This window comes from Bubalus kerabau, chromosome 10 (genome assembly GCF_029407905.1).
Source record: "Bubalus kerabau isolate K-KA32 ecotype Philippines breed swamp buffalo chromosome 10, PCC_UOA_SB_1v2, whole genome shotgun sequence".
In the NCBI taxonomy this organism is placed as follows: Eukaryota; Metazoa; Chordata; class Mammalia; order Artiodactyla; family Bovidae; genus Bubalus; species Bubalus kerabau.
Genome location: NC_073633.1, coordinates 30,562,790 through 30,579,473, shown reverse-complemented (window position 1 = coordinate 30,579,473; position 16,684 = coordinate 30,562,790). Strand labels below are relative to the sequence as shown.

General features: G+C 41.4%; 1 protein-coding gene and 2 non-coding genes across 10 annotated transcripts in view; all 3 read right to left on the bottom strand.

Moving 5' to 3' along the window:
• Positions 1–598: 598 nt before the first annotated feature.
• Positions 599–16,684, bottom strand: part of CHD8 (chromodomain helicase DNA binding protein 8) — a 58,863-nt gene continuing 42,777 nt past the window's right edge. For 7 of the 8 annotated variants that reach the window (XM_055537127.1, XM_055537131.1, XM_055537134.1 and 4 more), the window contains exons 17-38: positions 16,232–16,442; positions 15,788–15,983; positions 15,154–15,321; positions 14,790–14,969; positions 14,526–14,636; positions 13,985–14,181; positions 13,563–13,762; positions 13,302–13,482; positions 13,124–13,213; positions 12,567–12,670; positions 11,244–11,373; positions 10,250–10,325; positions 9,759–9,813; positions 9,385–9,592; positions 8,553–8,761; positions 7,744–8,463; positions 7,372–7,523; positions 6,085–6,387; positions 4,816–4,929; positions 4,449–4,628; positions 3,952–4,068; positions 599–1,576 (exon numbers count right to left, since the gene is read on the bottom strand). In XM_055537127.1, the coding sequence (XP_055393102.1) occupies positions 1,010–1,576; positions 3,952–4,068; positions 4,449–4,628; positions 4,816–4,929; positions 6,085–6,387; positions 7,372–7,523; positions 7,744–8,463; positions 8,553–8,761; positions 9,385–9,592; positions 9,759–9,813; positions 10,250–10,325; positions 11,244–11,373; positions 12,567–12,670; positions 13,124–13,213; positions 13,302–13,482; positions 13,563–13,762; positions 13,985–14,181; positions 14,526–14,636; positions 14,790–14,969; positions 15,154–15,321; positions 15,788–15,983; positions 16,232–16,442 (4,469 nt within the window). In that variant the 3' untranslated portion in view covers positions 599–1,009. The remainder of the gene's footprint in view (positions 1,577–3,951; positions 4,069–4,448; positions 4,629–4,815; positions 4,930–6,084; positions 6,388–7,371; positions 7,524–7,743; positions 8,464–8,552; positions 8,762–9,384; positions 9,593–9,758; positions 9,814–10,249; positions 10,326–11,243; positions 11,374–12,566; positions 12,671–13,123; positions 13,214–13,301; positions 13,483–13,562; positions 13,763–13,984; positions 14,182–14,525; positions 14,637–14,789; positions 14,970–15,153; positions 15,322–15,787; positions 15,984–16,231; positions 16,443–16,684) is intronic. The other variant, XM_055537130.1, reaches the window with a different exon arrangement.
• LOC129622177 (small nucleolar RNA U6-53/MBII-28) lies at positions 5,129–5,237 on the bottom strand. The gene has a single exon (XR_008699854.1). It is a non-coding gene; the product is annotated as a small nucleolar RNA U6-53/MBII-28 (small nucleolar RNA).
• Positions 10,691–10,800, bottom strand: LOC129622176 (small nucleolar RNA U6-53/MBII-28). The gene has a single exon (XR_008699853.1). It is a non-coding gene; the product is annotated as a small nucleolar RNA U6-53/MBII-28 (small nucleolar RNA).

The window sequence follows — 16,684 nt, the reverse complement described above, 5'->3', positions numbered from 1 at the left end:
GTGCTAGGACGCTGGCCTAGGGGCTCCAGGCAGACAGGGAGCTCAAGCCGGTAAGAGGGAGCCCACCCTGCGGATAAACTGAACTTAGACCGGTGCTACGGGGGAAGGACTTCGCCTTTGAAAGAGAAATTAAATGCCCAGGCTTCATTGAGCGCTAGGACGGTAGGGGAGGGGTCACAGGAAACAAATGCGAGCTCAAATCATGACAGCATCCTTCCAGTCAGCCAGTCCTCTTGCCACAGTTCATGAAGTGACACCATTTTTACACCTTCCCCGGAACAATTTCAGTTAATTCAAGACAAAACATACGTGGGTCTTGATGGAAATTCTTCTTTCTCATCTCTTCGAGAACTTGGGATTTTGAATCTGGGAACATTTTGCCTACTATTTTAGCTTAGATCATTTGGCAAGGTGGAAAGCCTACGCTTATGTACAAGCTTTTCACGGAGTACGGATGACTTGTCTGCCCTATCCAAGGTAACTTCACACATTAACAGTAAGGAACTTTAAGAAAGTGGTGTTGAAATTACCCATCATGAACATCAACTGGTAATATTTATATTCGGTTTGAGCAAATATAGAACGAGGGAAGAGTGGGAAAGGATTAACTTAAATTTATTAATGCCAAGGGGAAGGAAGGTAACAGTTCCTGACCCTCCAGCTGTATCCACAGTTCGGTCAGGAACAGGCTCTGCCAGAGGCTAGTGCCAGCGCTACATAGTCTGTGGTTAATGGAGGTGTCTAGAGAGGGGTGAGCACATCGGCTGCTCTAGTCTCCTTTCCTTCCCCAGAACCGAGGAAGTAATCGTGTATTATTTTAGGAGTTCCCCTACCCACCCAATCCTCTCAAATTTGGAAGCAATCAGGTACAAGTGTTCTTTTTCCTTTTCACCTCCTGGAGTCCTGGGTCTCCCCACATCTCCCCTGCCCCTCCCACTTTTCCATAGTCCAAGGGCCAGAGTAAATGAAATACAGCAGCCACCCAAGCAATGGGGACCATGCTGGGTCTTCAGTCATCAGCATCTTCGCTGGAGTCTGAGTTGGCTGGCATCATAGGATCATCAATGAGTGAGAAGTCCCTTTCTGAGCTATCATAGCCCTGAGATAAATCATCATCATCATCTTCATCCTCATCGTCCTCATCCTCCTCAGGTTGCAGTGGTGGCAACCTCAAGGCAGTAGCAGAGGTGGTAGTGGCTGGTGAAGAAGGGTAGCCAGTGGCTCTCAGGCCTGGATGGTGATGGTGGTGATGGTGGGGGTGGGGGTGGTGGTGGTGGTGATGAAGCATGGTGCTGGAGTCTACATGAGGGGATGATGCTGCACCACCCATCACAAACGGCATAAAAGGCAAAGATGCAGAAGTGGCACTGCTGTGACCCAGAGATGACACAGATTGCAGGCCACTACTGCTGTGCTGGAAGGTATTATGCAGAGACAGGGACCCAGTGCCTCCACCCTGCATCAGGGCCATCATCTTAGAAAGGTCTGGTCGCGTCCTACGGGCCCGCTTCTTGCTGCTGTCTGGTGCAATAGGCCCTGGCAAAACCCGGTTCAACAGAGTTTCAGCATGATGACCCTGGGAAGAAGGAACAGAAGACAGTAAAAGGAAGAAAAAACAAAATAGAAGTCAACAGGGTCCTAGCTTGCAAATGCTTTTTCACTGAACTATCTTTAGGAGGGGCAAAGTAAGTATAGTCCAACCAGACCTGATGGTAATGGGGACGAGGTAAAGCTGGATGTAGCAGGTTGAAACATTATGAGCTGAAGCTAAAAGCAAAGATTTGACACTGACACTCATTTGAACCAGAGCTTTGATTTTTTTCCCCATGACTACACTATACCTTTACTCTAGCCAACCATTTCAAAATTGCTTACTTTTGTTAATAAGAAGCCTGAGTAAGACAATGAATGAATCAGTACTTATACAGTATGCTCTCCTGAAAGGCGGATTGTTCACATGATCTTACCATGTGAAGGACAGTACAACCATACTGACATACACAATATTATCCTTCATTATTGCATCAGAATGGGGTAAACTCAAGACAGACTAGATTAAGAGTCTGGATGTCTAGAACACCAAAAAGACTAAGGGTTAGCTCCTTAGCAAATTTACTAAAATAATTTTTTTCCGCACTATAATAAACTTACATATCTGCTGAATTTTGAATTGCTTCATGTAAATGGGCTCACTATAAATTCTGGTTAAGTTCACTGAAGCTGGAACATTTCTAGACCTAAGTGCAATACTGAGTAAACTGGCATTAAACTCAAGACAGTTACAAACATCTCAATACTTAATTTTTTAGGCTTTTAAAATGTAACTATAATAACTACCAGAGCTTCCCTGGTAGCTCAGATGGTAAATAATCTGCCTGCAATGCAGGAGACCCAGGTTCGATCCCCTGGGTCAGGAAGAACCCCCAGAGAAGAGAATGGCAACCCACTCCAGTATTTTTGCCTGGAAAAACCCCATGGACAGAGGAGCCTGGTGGGCTAGTCCATGGGGTCAAAGAGAGTTGGACAAGACTGAGCAACTAACATACTTTCACATAATAGCACAAATCACATTAGGATGCAATAATAATACAATGCTAGATACATGATCAACTCTACAGTAAGAATATTATACTAATCACATTATAATTTTCTGTGATTTGCTATGATCTTTTTCTTTCTTAGAGTTGACAACTGATTATAAAGAAAAGCAAAAGTACTTGAGGCAAAAATAGGTAATCCTGGAGAAAAAGCCTTCTTTACTATCAGCCTCCCATATCAATCACTCTGCTTATCATACCCTTGGGGCCATGGAGGATAAGAGAGAAAAAACATTCTTCCATGGCAACAATATTTGTATGAAACAACTTTCACCCAGTATAAAAACAATAAGCCTTATAAATTCACCTCACAAATATATATATCTTATGGGCAAAATAATGTTCTCAGAATTTGTTAAATGCAAATGATAGATATTTTTCATTTGGAAATTTTGTTAAAAGATAAGCCATGTGGTTTTATATATATATATACACACACACACACACCACATACATATAAAGACGTATATAGAAGATCAAAATAGGAATGATTAGATAGAGTATACAGAGTATTAATCCATTTAAATGTTTACCAAACCCTGATTTATATGTTTATATTTACACAACTATTGTCCAAAGTAAGGGAAACATAGCCAAGGGAAACTTTTGCAGTTATATTTTGATGGAAAGGATTATGGGTTCTTAATCCACCAAATCTATAACTATATAAACGTATAAGTACACTTGCAAATCATGGAATAACATAATGACCAAAATTGTTATAAACTATAGAACATGATTTCCTGTCTTTTTCCATTACTGGCATATTATTAATGATTCTCAACATCTTCTATGTTGAGAAGCCTATTAAAACATGGCTATTTTAATAGGTTCCAAATCACTTCTTGAGGGGGGCTGTGCTGTGCAGCTTTGCAGGTTCCCCTATCAGGGATTGAACCCCAGGCCCTCAGCAGTGAAAACACAAGAGTCCTAACCACTGGACTGCTAGAGAATTTCCAAAATCACTTCTAAAATACAAAACTTTTAAGAGATTATCTGCTCCCAAGCCTTCAATTTTTCAGGATATACAAATTGAAAAAGTTAAAAGGATTTGCCAAAAATCCCTTAGTCAGTAGAAAATCAGGATAAAGCACTGAACTGTCTAACATGTCTTACTAATTCTTACATTTTAATATTCTTGAAGTGCTAAAGTTAGCTTTTAGAATTTCATGCTCTTCTACAGATGAAGATACTACAGGACTATAAAAATATCAATAAAAATATTATGGTTTCTTTGTGAACTGAGGATAAATTTTCTCAAACATACAGGGTAAAAAAAGATAAACAACATTAAATAATTTCTCTAGTCATATCTAGCCTGGGAACAGAGTAGTAATATCTCAGTTTCACTCACCTTTTTTCCATTCCTAGAGTTAGCCATCTGTACTGGTTCTATTCCCAAACAGTTCAATTCTGCCTTATTATTTTTTTTATATCTCTGCCATTTCTGTTTTCTGCGATCCTCCATATACTATAAGAGAAAAGTTGCAATTATCCTAAAAGAATAAAACTTCTCTGGAGTAATTATTAAGGTACTAGTGTCTATTCTGGCCATAAATGCTTATTGTGTGAATAAAGGATTAATCCTAGTGGAAAACTGCCATTAAGCAGACGTCTCCAAAAAAAATTAGGTGATTATATACTAGTTCAGTGCCTAGCATTTAGTTTAACAAGTACTGGAACATTATTTTGATCCTCACAACAACTCTGTGAAATAGGAAGACTGAGTATAATTACTCTTACTTTGCCAATGCAGAAACAATGACATAATATTGCATGCTTCTTCCCTCTCACACAGCTTAAATATCAAGGGAATGACTTTAAATCTTGCTGGATGGAAATGCCACTCACCGCTAGAAATCGGGGATCGACAGCGAACTCTGGATGACCCTGTAACCACATCTCCAGTTCAGCCCGGCGAGGGGCATCCTCACCCACGAGCAAAGTACCATCCACCTTATTGATGACAGGGATCCGGGTCTCCAAGTCCACATCAAGGTGATTAGGCTCTTCCATGCACTCCACCTCCAGCTGCAAACCCAGAATCCACCCCCATGAGCACATACTCTCCTTATGAGTAGGGAGGGAGGGGGAGCAGAGCCAATGGTAGCCAGAAAATAGTATCTTCTACTCCCTCAATCCCAACTGCCTTCATCAGTTACTGGGAACAGAAAGATTTTATCTAATCATCATGTTAAAGACTTTCTCTACCACTTACCTCAACTAGCTTCTTTCTGTTCCCTTTCTTCTTATGAAAAAGAGGATGTCCATCTCCCATTACTCCATTAGCCATCAACTTGTGCTTTTGGAATGTTAACTTCAATCCTTCCTCCTAGAAAGACACCCCACCCATCCAAGATGTCACATAGCATGTTTTTAAAATAAAGATTAACTTCAGAGGGAATTAAATAAGGGTCATCCCCTGGTTCAATGATGGTGAGAAGGAAGGCCATCTGACTAATGGGTACAAACTAGAAATACAATAAGATGTATATATTTTTCCTTAGAAAGACTTCATTTCTTGACTCAGTGCCCCTCAGTCTGATTTAAGAGAAGTAGAATTTATCTCAGTAACACCCAATGCAGGGAAAAATCCCCTACCTGGTGTCTCAGAATTAGCATGGCAACTCATCACAGGGGCAAAATCCTGATATTCCTGTCATGTAACTAAAACAATTTTCTTGTTGAATACTTAATGACCACCTGCTAGGGTTCATTAGGGAAGCGCATCAGGAAAAATAAAATTGTCCATCCATTTTCCAAACAATACTGATTTAATTTCAGTAGGTGTAATTTCTTTTTATTTTTAACTTAATAAGGCCCATAACATTTTAGTATCATTTTAATACTTTTCCACAATTTGATTTCAATTTTTAAAAACTAGGTTTCTAGGATCTACAAGCAAGCCACTCAAAAGAACCCTTTTAATCTAGCCACTAGGAGATACAAGGGCTTCCCTGGTAACTCGGCTGGTAAAAATCTTCCTACAATGCAGGAGACCCCGGTTCAATTCCTGGGTTGGGAAGATCCCCTGGAGGAGGGACAGGTTACCCACTCCAGTATTCTTGGGATTTCCCTGGTGGCTCAGATGGTAAAGAATCCACCTGCAATGTGGGAGACCCGGGTTTGATCCCTGGGTTGGGAAGATCCCCTGGAGGAGGGCATGGCAACCCACTCCAGTATTCTTGCCTGGAGAATCCCCATGGACAGAGGAGCCTGGCGGGCTACAGTCTATGGGGTCACAAAGAGTTGGAGATGACTGAGTGACTAAAGCACACACAAGAGATACAAGTCAACACAAGATCCCTTCCTTTACTTTGGTGACTTTTCCTCAACGGATCTCTGTGAGCTCTAATTTCTTTTTTCTCTTCTCATTTTTAAGGTTAGCTGACCAAATGAGCTTAATATTAATGTTATGTTCATAAAACTAGTTAACAAGAATTACAGCCGCCTTCCTCACTTCCCAGTGCCTAAATGCTCAGCTTACATCTTTGATCTGAACCGTGAACTCCTTCTCATCCATGCCTCGGCGAAGTTTGGTGAACTGAGCCGCTGCTGTGGTGACTGCAGACACTTCCTCCTCTGCCATGGAAGCTGCGCTGCTACTTCGTGGTGTGGGGACTGGAGAGTCACCATATTCTCCTGGAGTCAAGGAGGGACTGTCCAGCAAGTGGTTGCCTGGCCCCAAAATTCCTCCTGTTACCATTTCCTGGCTCCGGCGACTAGAAGGCCACTTCCCTGAGAGTACAGCCTGGCAGACGAGGTCAATACGGTTTATCAGGACACGATCCTGAGTGGGGGAAAAAGAAATCAATTAGTTATGTGATCCTGTGACAAGTAATAGTGCCATCATTAATATAAGTAAAAATTATATGTCAAAAATGAGGGAGGTAAGAGTATCAGATCCCAAAGTCGACTGGTAAGAGCTTCATGAAAACACATGTACCACTTAACATAATCAAAGAAACCTAGAACCATCTACTTGTTCTCTGTATATGTCACTCTTTTTATAATTTTATTTTTCATTGGAGGATAATTACTTTATAGTATTGTGATGGTTTCTGCCATACATCAATAAGAATCAGCCACAGGCTTATGTCCCCTCCGGCTTAAATTGCCCTCCCACCTCCGTCCCCACTCTACCCCTCTAGGTTGTCACAGAGCACTGGCTTTGGGTTTCCTGAATCATACAGCAAATTCCCACTGGCTTTCTATTTTATAGTAATGTACATTAACTAGTGTTTCGACACTAGTCTCTCAAGTCATCCCACTCTCTCCCTTCCTGACTGTGACCAAAAGTCTGTTCTCTATGTCTGTGTCTCCATTGCTGCACTGAAAATAATTTCATTAGTTCCATCTTTCTAGATTCCATATATATGTGTTAATATATGGTATTTGTCTCTCTCTCTCTGATTTAGTTCACTTTGTACAACAGGCTCTACGTTCATCCACCTCATTAGAAATGTCTCAACTCTGTTCCTTTTTATGGATGAGTAATATTCCATTGTATATATGTAGCACAACGTCTTTATCCATTCATCTGTTGGTGGACATCTAGGTTGCTTCCATGTCCTAGCTATTGTAAATAGTGCTGCAATGAACATTGTGATACATGTGTCTTTTTTCAATTATGGTTTCCTGAGGGAATATGCCCAGTAGTGGGTCATATGGTAGTTTTAATCCTAGTTTTTAAAAGAATCTCCATACTATTCTCCATAGTGGCTGTATAACGCTATCTTTTCAGACTCAACATGTCCAGTAATGAGACTGTTACCTTGGGCCACTCAGAAGCTCTCTGTCTTTCTTGTAGCAGCAGAAGCTCAGGGGTCATTTGTTCTCCATCTTCATTTGGGAATCCATCTTGGGACATAGGGAGGGACAGGAGACTCTCTTCATCATAGAGCTTTGAGCGGGACTGGTCAGCAGCTAGGGATCAATAATACAGAACATGTGAGCAAAGGTGGAAGAACAAAGTTACATAGGAATGGTATTATATGGACTTTAAATAAAGGCCCTAAGAATAACAGATCTCTTATGATATTCTATCAAATTAAAATCTGAATCTTAGAAAATGCATTTAGAAAAGAAGGGAAACGCAGAGGGGGGGGATAGGGAAGACGGCCAACAGCCTGTCACATGCACTCACTTAGCTTCTCTTCCTTCTCGTCCTCACTCTCATCAGTGCTGGAGCTGGAGCTGGATGAGGATGAGGAAGAAGAGGATGATGGTGACAGCTTGCTCAAGTCCAGCTCAGAGTCTGAATCATCCTCATCCTCCAGTTTGACTGGTGGAACACTTCGGGAGACCAGAGGGGTAGTATCAGAGGGGGCTACTCGCATCTCATAGTCTTGTGGGGTTGGTCGGCTCCTGGCCACCACCTCATGCTCTAGCTTTAAAGTCAGACTCTCCAGACTGGGGACCTGGGCAGCTGTCTCCTCAGGTGGCTTTTCAACAGGAGCATCTGGGCGCAGGGGCAGTGGTGAGGCAGTGCGCGAGGTGTACTGCTGGTGGAGCAGTGGAGTAGAGCAGCGTGACAGGGATGGAGCTGGTGCTCCTGCCTGATGGTTCTGCATATAATTCATACGGGCAGCCAGGAAAGAAAAGTCTGGGTCCTGCATGATGTTGCAGTCTGTTTGGCTCACCCCGTGGCGGGCTGCCCCTCGTAGAAGCTCCCCGTCATGCCGAATGGGCTCCCACCACTTGGGCAATTCAGGACCCGGAGGCTGACATAATGCCAGCCGATCTTCCAAAAGAGGGTGGCATAAAACTTGTTCCCGTAAGCGCCGAAGCAATTCAATACGGTAGAGAGTCCGTGAGGCCCTTTCCTCAGTGATGGGCTCAATAAACAGATTAGGGTCTGGGGGTTCTGCAAGAGATAAGGGTAGAAGAAATGAACCAAGAGCTGGTTCTGTCACAATCCATGCCCACTCACTCAAGATCTTCAGTCTTGCTTACCATCTCCAGCTGCTGGGGGAAGGCGGCACACTTGGCGGCACATGGCCACAAAGCCATGGAAATACTTGGTAAGGCTTTCATCTGTTTTTTTGTCCAGTCGGGCAAAAGTACGGAAGCGATCCCAATGGAACTGCATGGTATCAGGGTCATACTCCACACCAAAGGTAGAAACCACTCTATAGAAATCAGTTTGCTCACGCCTTGTCCATCTACAAAGGGAAGACGAATAAGGCAATAGTGATCAGAACCCAAGGACTGGTTACTTATTAGTATGGCTTAGAATATTTGAACACACAAAAAACGAAAGTTGGCGGGGGTGGGGGGCCAGGGAGCCCCCAAAGAGCAGAAGAGGTAGTTTATAACAAGGAATAATTAAAGAATTAGCAAGCTAAGGGGGGAAATGATGCAAAAAACTCAATGAGGATGACTATGTACAAGACCTTCCCAGGAGTTATGGTTAAGTATGGTTTTACAGGGGTTAAGTATGGGTTGCAGGGGTATAACAAAGGCAAAAGAAGTGGTCCCTCTGTGAAAAGTGAAAGTGTTAGTTGCTCAGTCATGTCCAACTCTTTGCAACCCCATAGACTGTAGCCCTCCATGCTCCTCTGTCCATGGCATTCTCCAGCCAAGAATACTGGAATGGGTAGCCATTCCCTTCTCCAGGGGATCTTCCCAACCCAGGGATCAAACCCAGGTCTCCTGCATTGTAAGCAGATTCTTTAACATCTGAGCCACCAGGGATGCCATAATCCTTCCTAAGATGCTTTTCAATATAGGGCCCATAGTTGAAGAGAGGTTTATAGCTTAGTCCAAATTCCCAGCCACATTTTACCGTTGCTGTTTCTCCCGCCGTGCAATTTCTTTTAGCTTGAAGGCTGCCTCACAACGTCGCCTTCTCCGATCCCCACGTTCTGCAGCCTCTATCTTCATCTGTTCTCTCTTGTAGCTGCGCTGATAGGCTGTCACTAGGCGCCGAAGCCTAGCTGTCAAAGCAGAGCCCGGAGGCCAGAATAGATGGCCTGGCTGTTGGGTCACCTGGGCTGTGGGAAGCAAAGTAGAATAAACAACAAGTACGGGAAAGATAGTAGAGATAATACTGGTATTTCAACCCACCCAAAGGCAAAGCTCTCAGAAATCCCAGTAAAGGAGAGAATTCGGTCAATTTCCCAATTCCACCAACCCATACAAGTTGACTTAGAAGTTTACCTTCATCTCCATCTATCACTGAGATCTCCTCATCCATCATCATCAAGGGATCACCCTAGAGAAGGAGATCCACCCCGCAGGATGGAGAGGGGAGGAAAAGGGGGTAAAATTGGCACTCTCAAATCACTCGTGTGTGTCCTTTTATGGCATTAAGGTATATCAAGATATTTTTTAATGAACGGAACCCTCACAGAAAACTGAAAGCAATCAATTAAAAGAATAAAGTATAACCTGCAAAGTCAGTTCTTATCAATGTCTTGAAGACAGTGAGACTCAGGAATTAAATAGTCCAATAATATAGTTTATTGTCCAGCTCAGGTCCCACCTCCTCCACAAAATCATCCCTGACCTCCCCTAGCTGGTGTTACAATCCTTTCCATTAATACTTTATATTCTCGAATGGTACTTTTCATTTTGTATTATAAATTCAGGGAATTGGAAAATACTGTTTAGTAATACAGAAAAGCTAGACTCAAATGAAAATTCCTCACCTCATCATCTTGGTCCTTTGGGGGACCCTGGAGTGGTTTGTATTCAGGATCTTCACAATCTTTATCAAAGTCAACCCTAAAATTATCCAGAGGTATGAGAAAATGACAAAATTGAGTTCTAAACTGCTTGACTTTAAAATGAAACACTCTGACCAGCACCTTTCCTTTTTCTTAATAGCTTTTTATTATTTAACCCATTTTCCCCTTCCATCCCAACTAGTATCTACTTTTATTATTTCATTGGAATGAATGATCTATGCCTGCTTATTTTTACTACTTTGCTCTACTGAGCAAAAGGATATTACATGATTTGCAAAAAATAAATCTAATTTCTTCTGTGGATCCTACACTAGGCAAATTGAGGTTGTGATCATCGAAGAAAAATCTTTCAATCATAAGGGACTGGGAGGGTATTCATGAATTAAGTCAAATATTTCACATGCCCCTCAGGTCTCCACATGAGAAGTTTTGTTAAACTCACTGGCACCCAAACCAGGGCAACACTGCCCTAGCTGGTGGCTCAGTATTAGCATGGCAACTCATCACTGAGGCATGGACTCAGGCAGAGTAAACACCTTTATGTGTCAGCTGACACTGGAAGATGACAGACCAAGGCTAAGTTTCCTGAGGCTCTATCGCATAGGTGGCATGGGACTGTTGCACGGCTACTATCTTTCAAGAGAAGCAGTTATCCTCTCCGCTACTGTAGCTGAAAGCACTGCACAGAAAACTGAAGAGAACATCAAATAAGCCATTTGGGAGTAACTTTCCCCCTTAGTTGCACTGTATGACAATGTATGGTTTCAGGCCAATTTATGGAGACCTTTCTGCTGGTCGCACTGTTTGTTAAGAATTTATCATTTGTGAGTATAACCACCATTAGGAATCCCAATGGATTCAGTCAAGGCTACAGTTATGTCATCTCTTAGCACAAGCAACAAATATCCTTTGTAATGTAGATACAGCTTTAAGAGAACTAAACATCAGTGCTTACCCTTCCACTATGTCCGAAAAATTATCCAACACACGATGTTCTGCTGCAATGGCTTTGTCATCTGGTCGGCCAGCCTTTTCCAGGAAGCATAAGGCTGGGTCTGCCCTCATAGTATTATATTTTTCATAGCCTTGAAGAAAAAGAACCATAATTTAAAGAAAATCAGAGACTCATTTTGCTTTTATGCTTACTTCATATGCTGCTGGAATAAAAATGTGGGCTACTTTGCTCATAGTGTAAAGTACTCTGAAAATGTAAATTTGGACAGCTGTTGGGTTATATTAAGATATTTAATATTTCCACTCCAATTCAGAGTCATAAAGCGTTTTATCACTAGTTACCAAAAATAGGGATTTAATCAGTGTGTATACAGAATGATGTAACAGATTTACATAGCCATTTAACGGGTAATTTTTTATCATCATTCTTGCTACACAGGTGAGGAAATTTTAAAAGTCCAATAATTTAGAGCTAGGTAATGCACTTTCAAATAAAGGATAAGAAATTTGTACCTGCAAACAGGTACTGTGAATGGTGGTTGAATGATGAATGTACTTCAGGATGTTTGGACTCTTCTAAAGCCTCTGCACCTCACAAGTAAATCTAAGACTACAAATGCTCACAGTTTTTCTCATCCAATTAAACATGTCAAAAATGTGAATTAAGTGCCATTACTTTTATTTTATAGAAGTAAACAGAAAAGTACATCAAAAAAGAAATAATCTTCCAATTCACTAAGTCACTAGGCTAGAAGTTAGCACTTACTGCTTTTTATGTGTGGAATTTGTGATTAGGCAAGACTGAAAAGGGAGTCGTCTCCCTTTTTTTACTCTACTTCACACCAGTTTTTTCCACTGGCCTAAAAAAAAAATTTTTTTTTTTTTTTTAATTTTTCTTTCACTCAAGCATGACTATTCACACCTACGTAAGAGTGAGTGCTGAATATTTAGACAAACAAGACGCTATACAAGCAGAACATTTTCAGCAAGCCACAGGAAAGCTATGCAAAGTAAACATGTTTATTATTAACAAGAGTAGACATGTATCATCTCCCCTGATTGCAAACCTTAACTTAGATACCACTGCATACAGACTGGTAGTAACTGATTAATCACAGAACAGATGGGAGACACCCTACCTTGCGATCTAACTATCCATCTGGTCTTTCCTGACCATCTATTCATAGGAACAGCTCTGCTCTGTATTTCTGAGAACCAGTTTACCATTCAAACATAATTATTGGTCTTAAGTACTTTGCAAAATATTTCATCTGTGGACAAAACTCTGTAACAGGAAAAGAACAGACTAAGAGCAGACACCTACCATGCTTAAAGACTCCAATGAGCAGGGACTTATCAGCCTCACTGTCCCACCATGTTGTTGGAACCTCCAGCTGATCCACTACTGGGAACCATATGTCAATCTCACTGAAGGTATAAGAGGCAGAGTCAGCACAGCGATGCAGGAAATAAAAGCAAACAATCTTTGGAAAGATTATTACAGGTATCTTCTTTTCTCTATTAATTTACATAGTCCTACATCTGCTTATTTCCTTCCACTGGTATCAAGAACAGCTGTCCCCTGGTATCCGTAAGGGATTCGTTCCACTCCAGACACCAAAATCCACTGATGTTCAAGCCCCTAATATAAAATGGAATCATACAGTGAATACAGCTGGCCCTCGATATCCATGGATTTAATCAACTGTGGATCAAAAGAATGCAAAACCCAAGGATACAAAAGGCCAACTGCATATGATTAAAGACCTGATACACAGATTTTAATTATCAGGTATCCCAAAGATAGTTAAGAGTGAAATAAGTAAACCAATCTATTCTGGAATAAGGCATAGCATAAAGAAAAATAAAGCATAACTTTACCTGGCAATTGCACCCCCTAACACCTTCTCTGCCTGGTCTCCAATAACCTCCTGTCTCAGATAATACAGCATTCGTACCCGCAACAGCACCCTAGAAGGGAGGGAGGAAGAACTGGCTCAGTAATAATGCAGAAAGCATGAGGTGGAAAATGCTTTAGTCTGCTAAATTCCATCCTTACTTGTTACACTGATGTTTCAAGTGCTTCTTATAACTCTCATCTTGAAACAGAGTATCAGGATTATATTTCCGGATCCAATCTGCCTTATGGATATCAAAAGTGCTTTGTGACTTTACTTTTTTCCCCTTGCGTCCACGAGGCACAGGGATAGACAGACCTGGGGAAGTAGATACATTGAAGACTTGGATTGAGAAAAACCCTTGGACCTGAAAAGGATTAGGTAACCTAGAGCAAGACAAAAAGCAAAGACTTGATAATCACCTGAATGATTCTGCAATTCTTTTGTCTTGCCATTTTCAGCAGGGCTAATCAAGTCCCAAATGAAGCCTTTGATGTTTTCGTCCCCACGATAGTGTAAGAGACAGTACACGAGGATGGCCCGGCAAATTGTTTCCACATCTCTTTCAGTCATCCGTCGCTTGAAGCGTCCATGAGACAGGATATCTCGCCATCGTCCCCAACTACAAAAAAAAAGCAATCATGTGGATATTTTCCTAGGGACCCCAGTCCCTCAAATTCACACTTTCCAAATGGTGGGAGACAAAACGATCTTGGGAAAACATGGTAACAGAATAAATTTTTCCCCATTATCCCCTCTTTGATCACAGCTTCCAATTTAAAAAGCGAACAAGATGTCTATCAGGATGGAGATGCACTACCTCTGAGGTAAGGTGGGGTCTTACCCATATACCAGGAGATGCTTTTCCACCCGAAAACAGTCAGTGCGCCCATAGGTATGATGACGGTCATGTCGGCGAGAGCGTGGTCGCTCATCGTCTTCACTTTCCAAATCAGAGAATTCCACTAGGTCATCATCTTTCAGGGTGCTGAAGTGGCGGGTCTGTTTTCGTACTCTAGGTGTGTCAATCACCAAGTTATTCTATGCAGAGAAGAGAAGGAGAAGTAACTCTTTTCACAATATAATCATGGGAAAGGAATTAAATATAATCAGACTGAAACAGCTTTGCATGTAATATCTGTAGATACTCAAAGATAGATTCTTTTTTGGACATGCAAGATAATCTACAGAGACTTAGGAAGCAAACTTACGTGATAGTTATCTAAGTATTTTTTAGTGGCCCTCTATGTAGAAAGCTTTTACAATGGCCTTTGATATACCATCATAAGCCAAGGTCAGCACTCAAGAATCAGAGCAGTTGTAAAGAATCCAGAAAGTAATGCGTTTCCTGCCCTATTTCCTCCTTGAAGGAAAAGGAAGCTCACCTTGCTATTGAGTAGATCCATGTCTAGGTCAGCCTTTTTGGCCCACTTTTGCCAAAAGTTTGGGTCATCCAGCGAAATATCAGTCCTATTTTCAGAAGCCACAAAGCTTGCCTAATGAGGAACAAAGAAATAGTAAAGTTGACTACACCACTTTTTTGAGTAAAGGGAAATTGGTATATTTTAAAACTATATTTTTAAAAAATATTAAATTCTAGAGATTCCTGTCTCTCTGTGCTAAAAGCCTCTAGCACCGACAGAACATACCTTGGCAAAGGTAGAACCCTTTCCTTCAGATTCAATGGTGATGGTAGTGGTTCGTCTTAACAAGATCTGGTCAATGTCCTCTTCACAAAACTTGGAGCCCTCATCATCTTCCTCCATTATGGCTGCATACGCTCCTTTCCGTAAGAGATCTTCAATCTCCTTCTTAGAGAACTGTTGGATCTACAAAATCCAATAGAAAGGTGAAAAAAAATCAGAGAATATTATCTAACCATATCATGATATTTTATTATATTAATCATTGAGAATCCAAACAAGGGGTCAGGTTCCTGTACAAAAAATAGCTTTTGCCTCCCTTCATCACCATGACCTACTACAAATATAGCTAAAAATTAATAAGACTCACTCCAGTAATGTTGCCATCCCGACCACTCATGGACTGAAGCACAGCTTTATCCAATCCCAACTTGAGGCTAGCCTTATCAAACATCTCCCTCTCGTAAGAATTACGAGTGATGAGACGGTACACCTTCACAGCTTTGCTTTGCCCAATTCGATGACAACGTGCTTGGGCCTGGTTTTAACAAATGGAAGGAAGGGCAAAGATAACAACATTAGAGGGGGTGGGGAGGAAAAACATTCAAAATACCGATTTACATTTATAAAGCAGCCATGAGATCAACTCAAATTCAGAAAGTCAATTTCAAGATGAAATTACTGCCCCATCCTCCAGACCAGGTGTCAGCAAATCTTGGTCACCTTTTTCTAGAAATAAAGTTTTTGCTGAAACACAGCTCTACCCATTCTTTTGTAGTTCCTTATAGATGTTTTTTGTAGTACAAGAGCAGAGGAGAGCCGTTATAACAGAGACTGATTTGCACAGCCTAAAATATTAACTATCTGCCCTGTACAGAAAAAGTTTGATGACCTAACTAACAATTCCAGACTCTTGAAAAGATAAGATTTTCTAAGAGATTCTGATCCTGTTGCAAAACCTCTCAGGTTAGGTGATTAGTCCCTAAGACAATGATTTCCTCTACCTGCAGGTCATTTTGCGGATTCCAGTCTGAATCAAAGATGATGCAAGTATCAGCAGCTGTGAGATTAATGCCAAGTCCACCAGCCCGGGTGCACAGCAGAAAGACAAATCGGTCCGAGTCAGGCTTGCTAAAACGGTCAATAGCAGCTTGCCGAAGGTTGCCTCTAACTCGCCCATCAATACGCTCATATAAGTACCTGCATGGGAATCACAGGAAAAAAGTTTAATCAGCTGAGCAGAAAAAGAGAACAAAAAAGCAGGCTGGGATCAATACCAGTACCCCTGTATCGCTAGTTCACCAAAAATTTTATCAGAACGTTGAAAGTGAGAGTTTTGAATACTTCTCTTAGCCCAGTACTGGTCAACTTTAGTTAAACCTAGGCCTCCCACTCTTTGCAGCTTTATAAGTACAAAGTAAACAGGCAAGGAATGACTTTTTTCTCACCTTCTCTGGATTAGATAATCCTCTAGGATATCTAGGCAGCGTACCATCTGGGAGAAGATCAGAACCTTATGGCCACCAGCTTTAAGTTTCGGAAGTAACTTGTCAATAAGAACCAATTTGCCAGCTGAACGAACCATGGCCTGTAAGTGGAAGTCATGAGGTATGATATGGCAAGCTTCTCGAAACTCTGTTAGGATTTTTTCTTCTGCACCTGCCAAAAGAAAAATCAGACCTGATGGTGAGATCCAGAGAAACATTCTAAGGCTGCAGTTTATTTAACTGAGATAAGGAAGCAAAGAAAATAACCTGACTTGTTATCAATATTACTTGAAAACAGAATTTCAGCAACCCCCAAACCCTAAAATATCTTCAATTTTGTTAATACAAAATATTCCACATAAGTCAGGCTTAAGAATTGGGTAAAATATGTAAATATGTGGACAAGGACTAGAA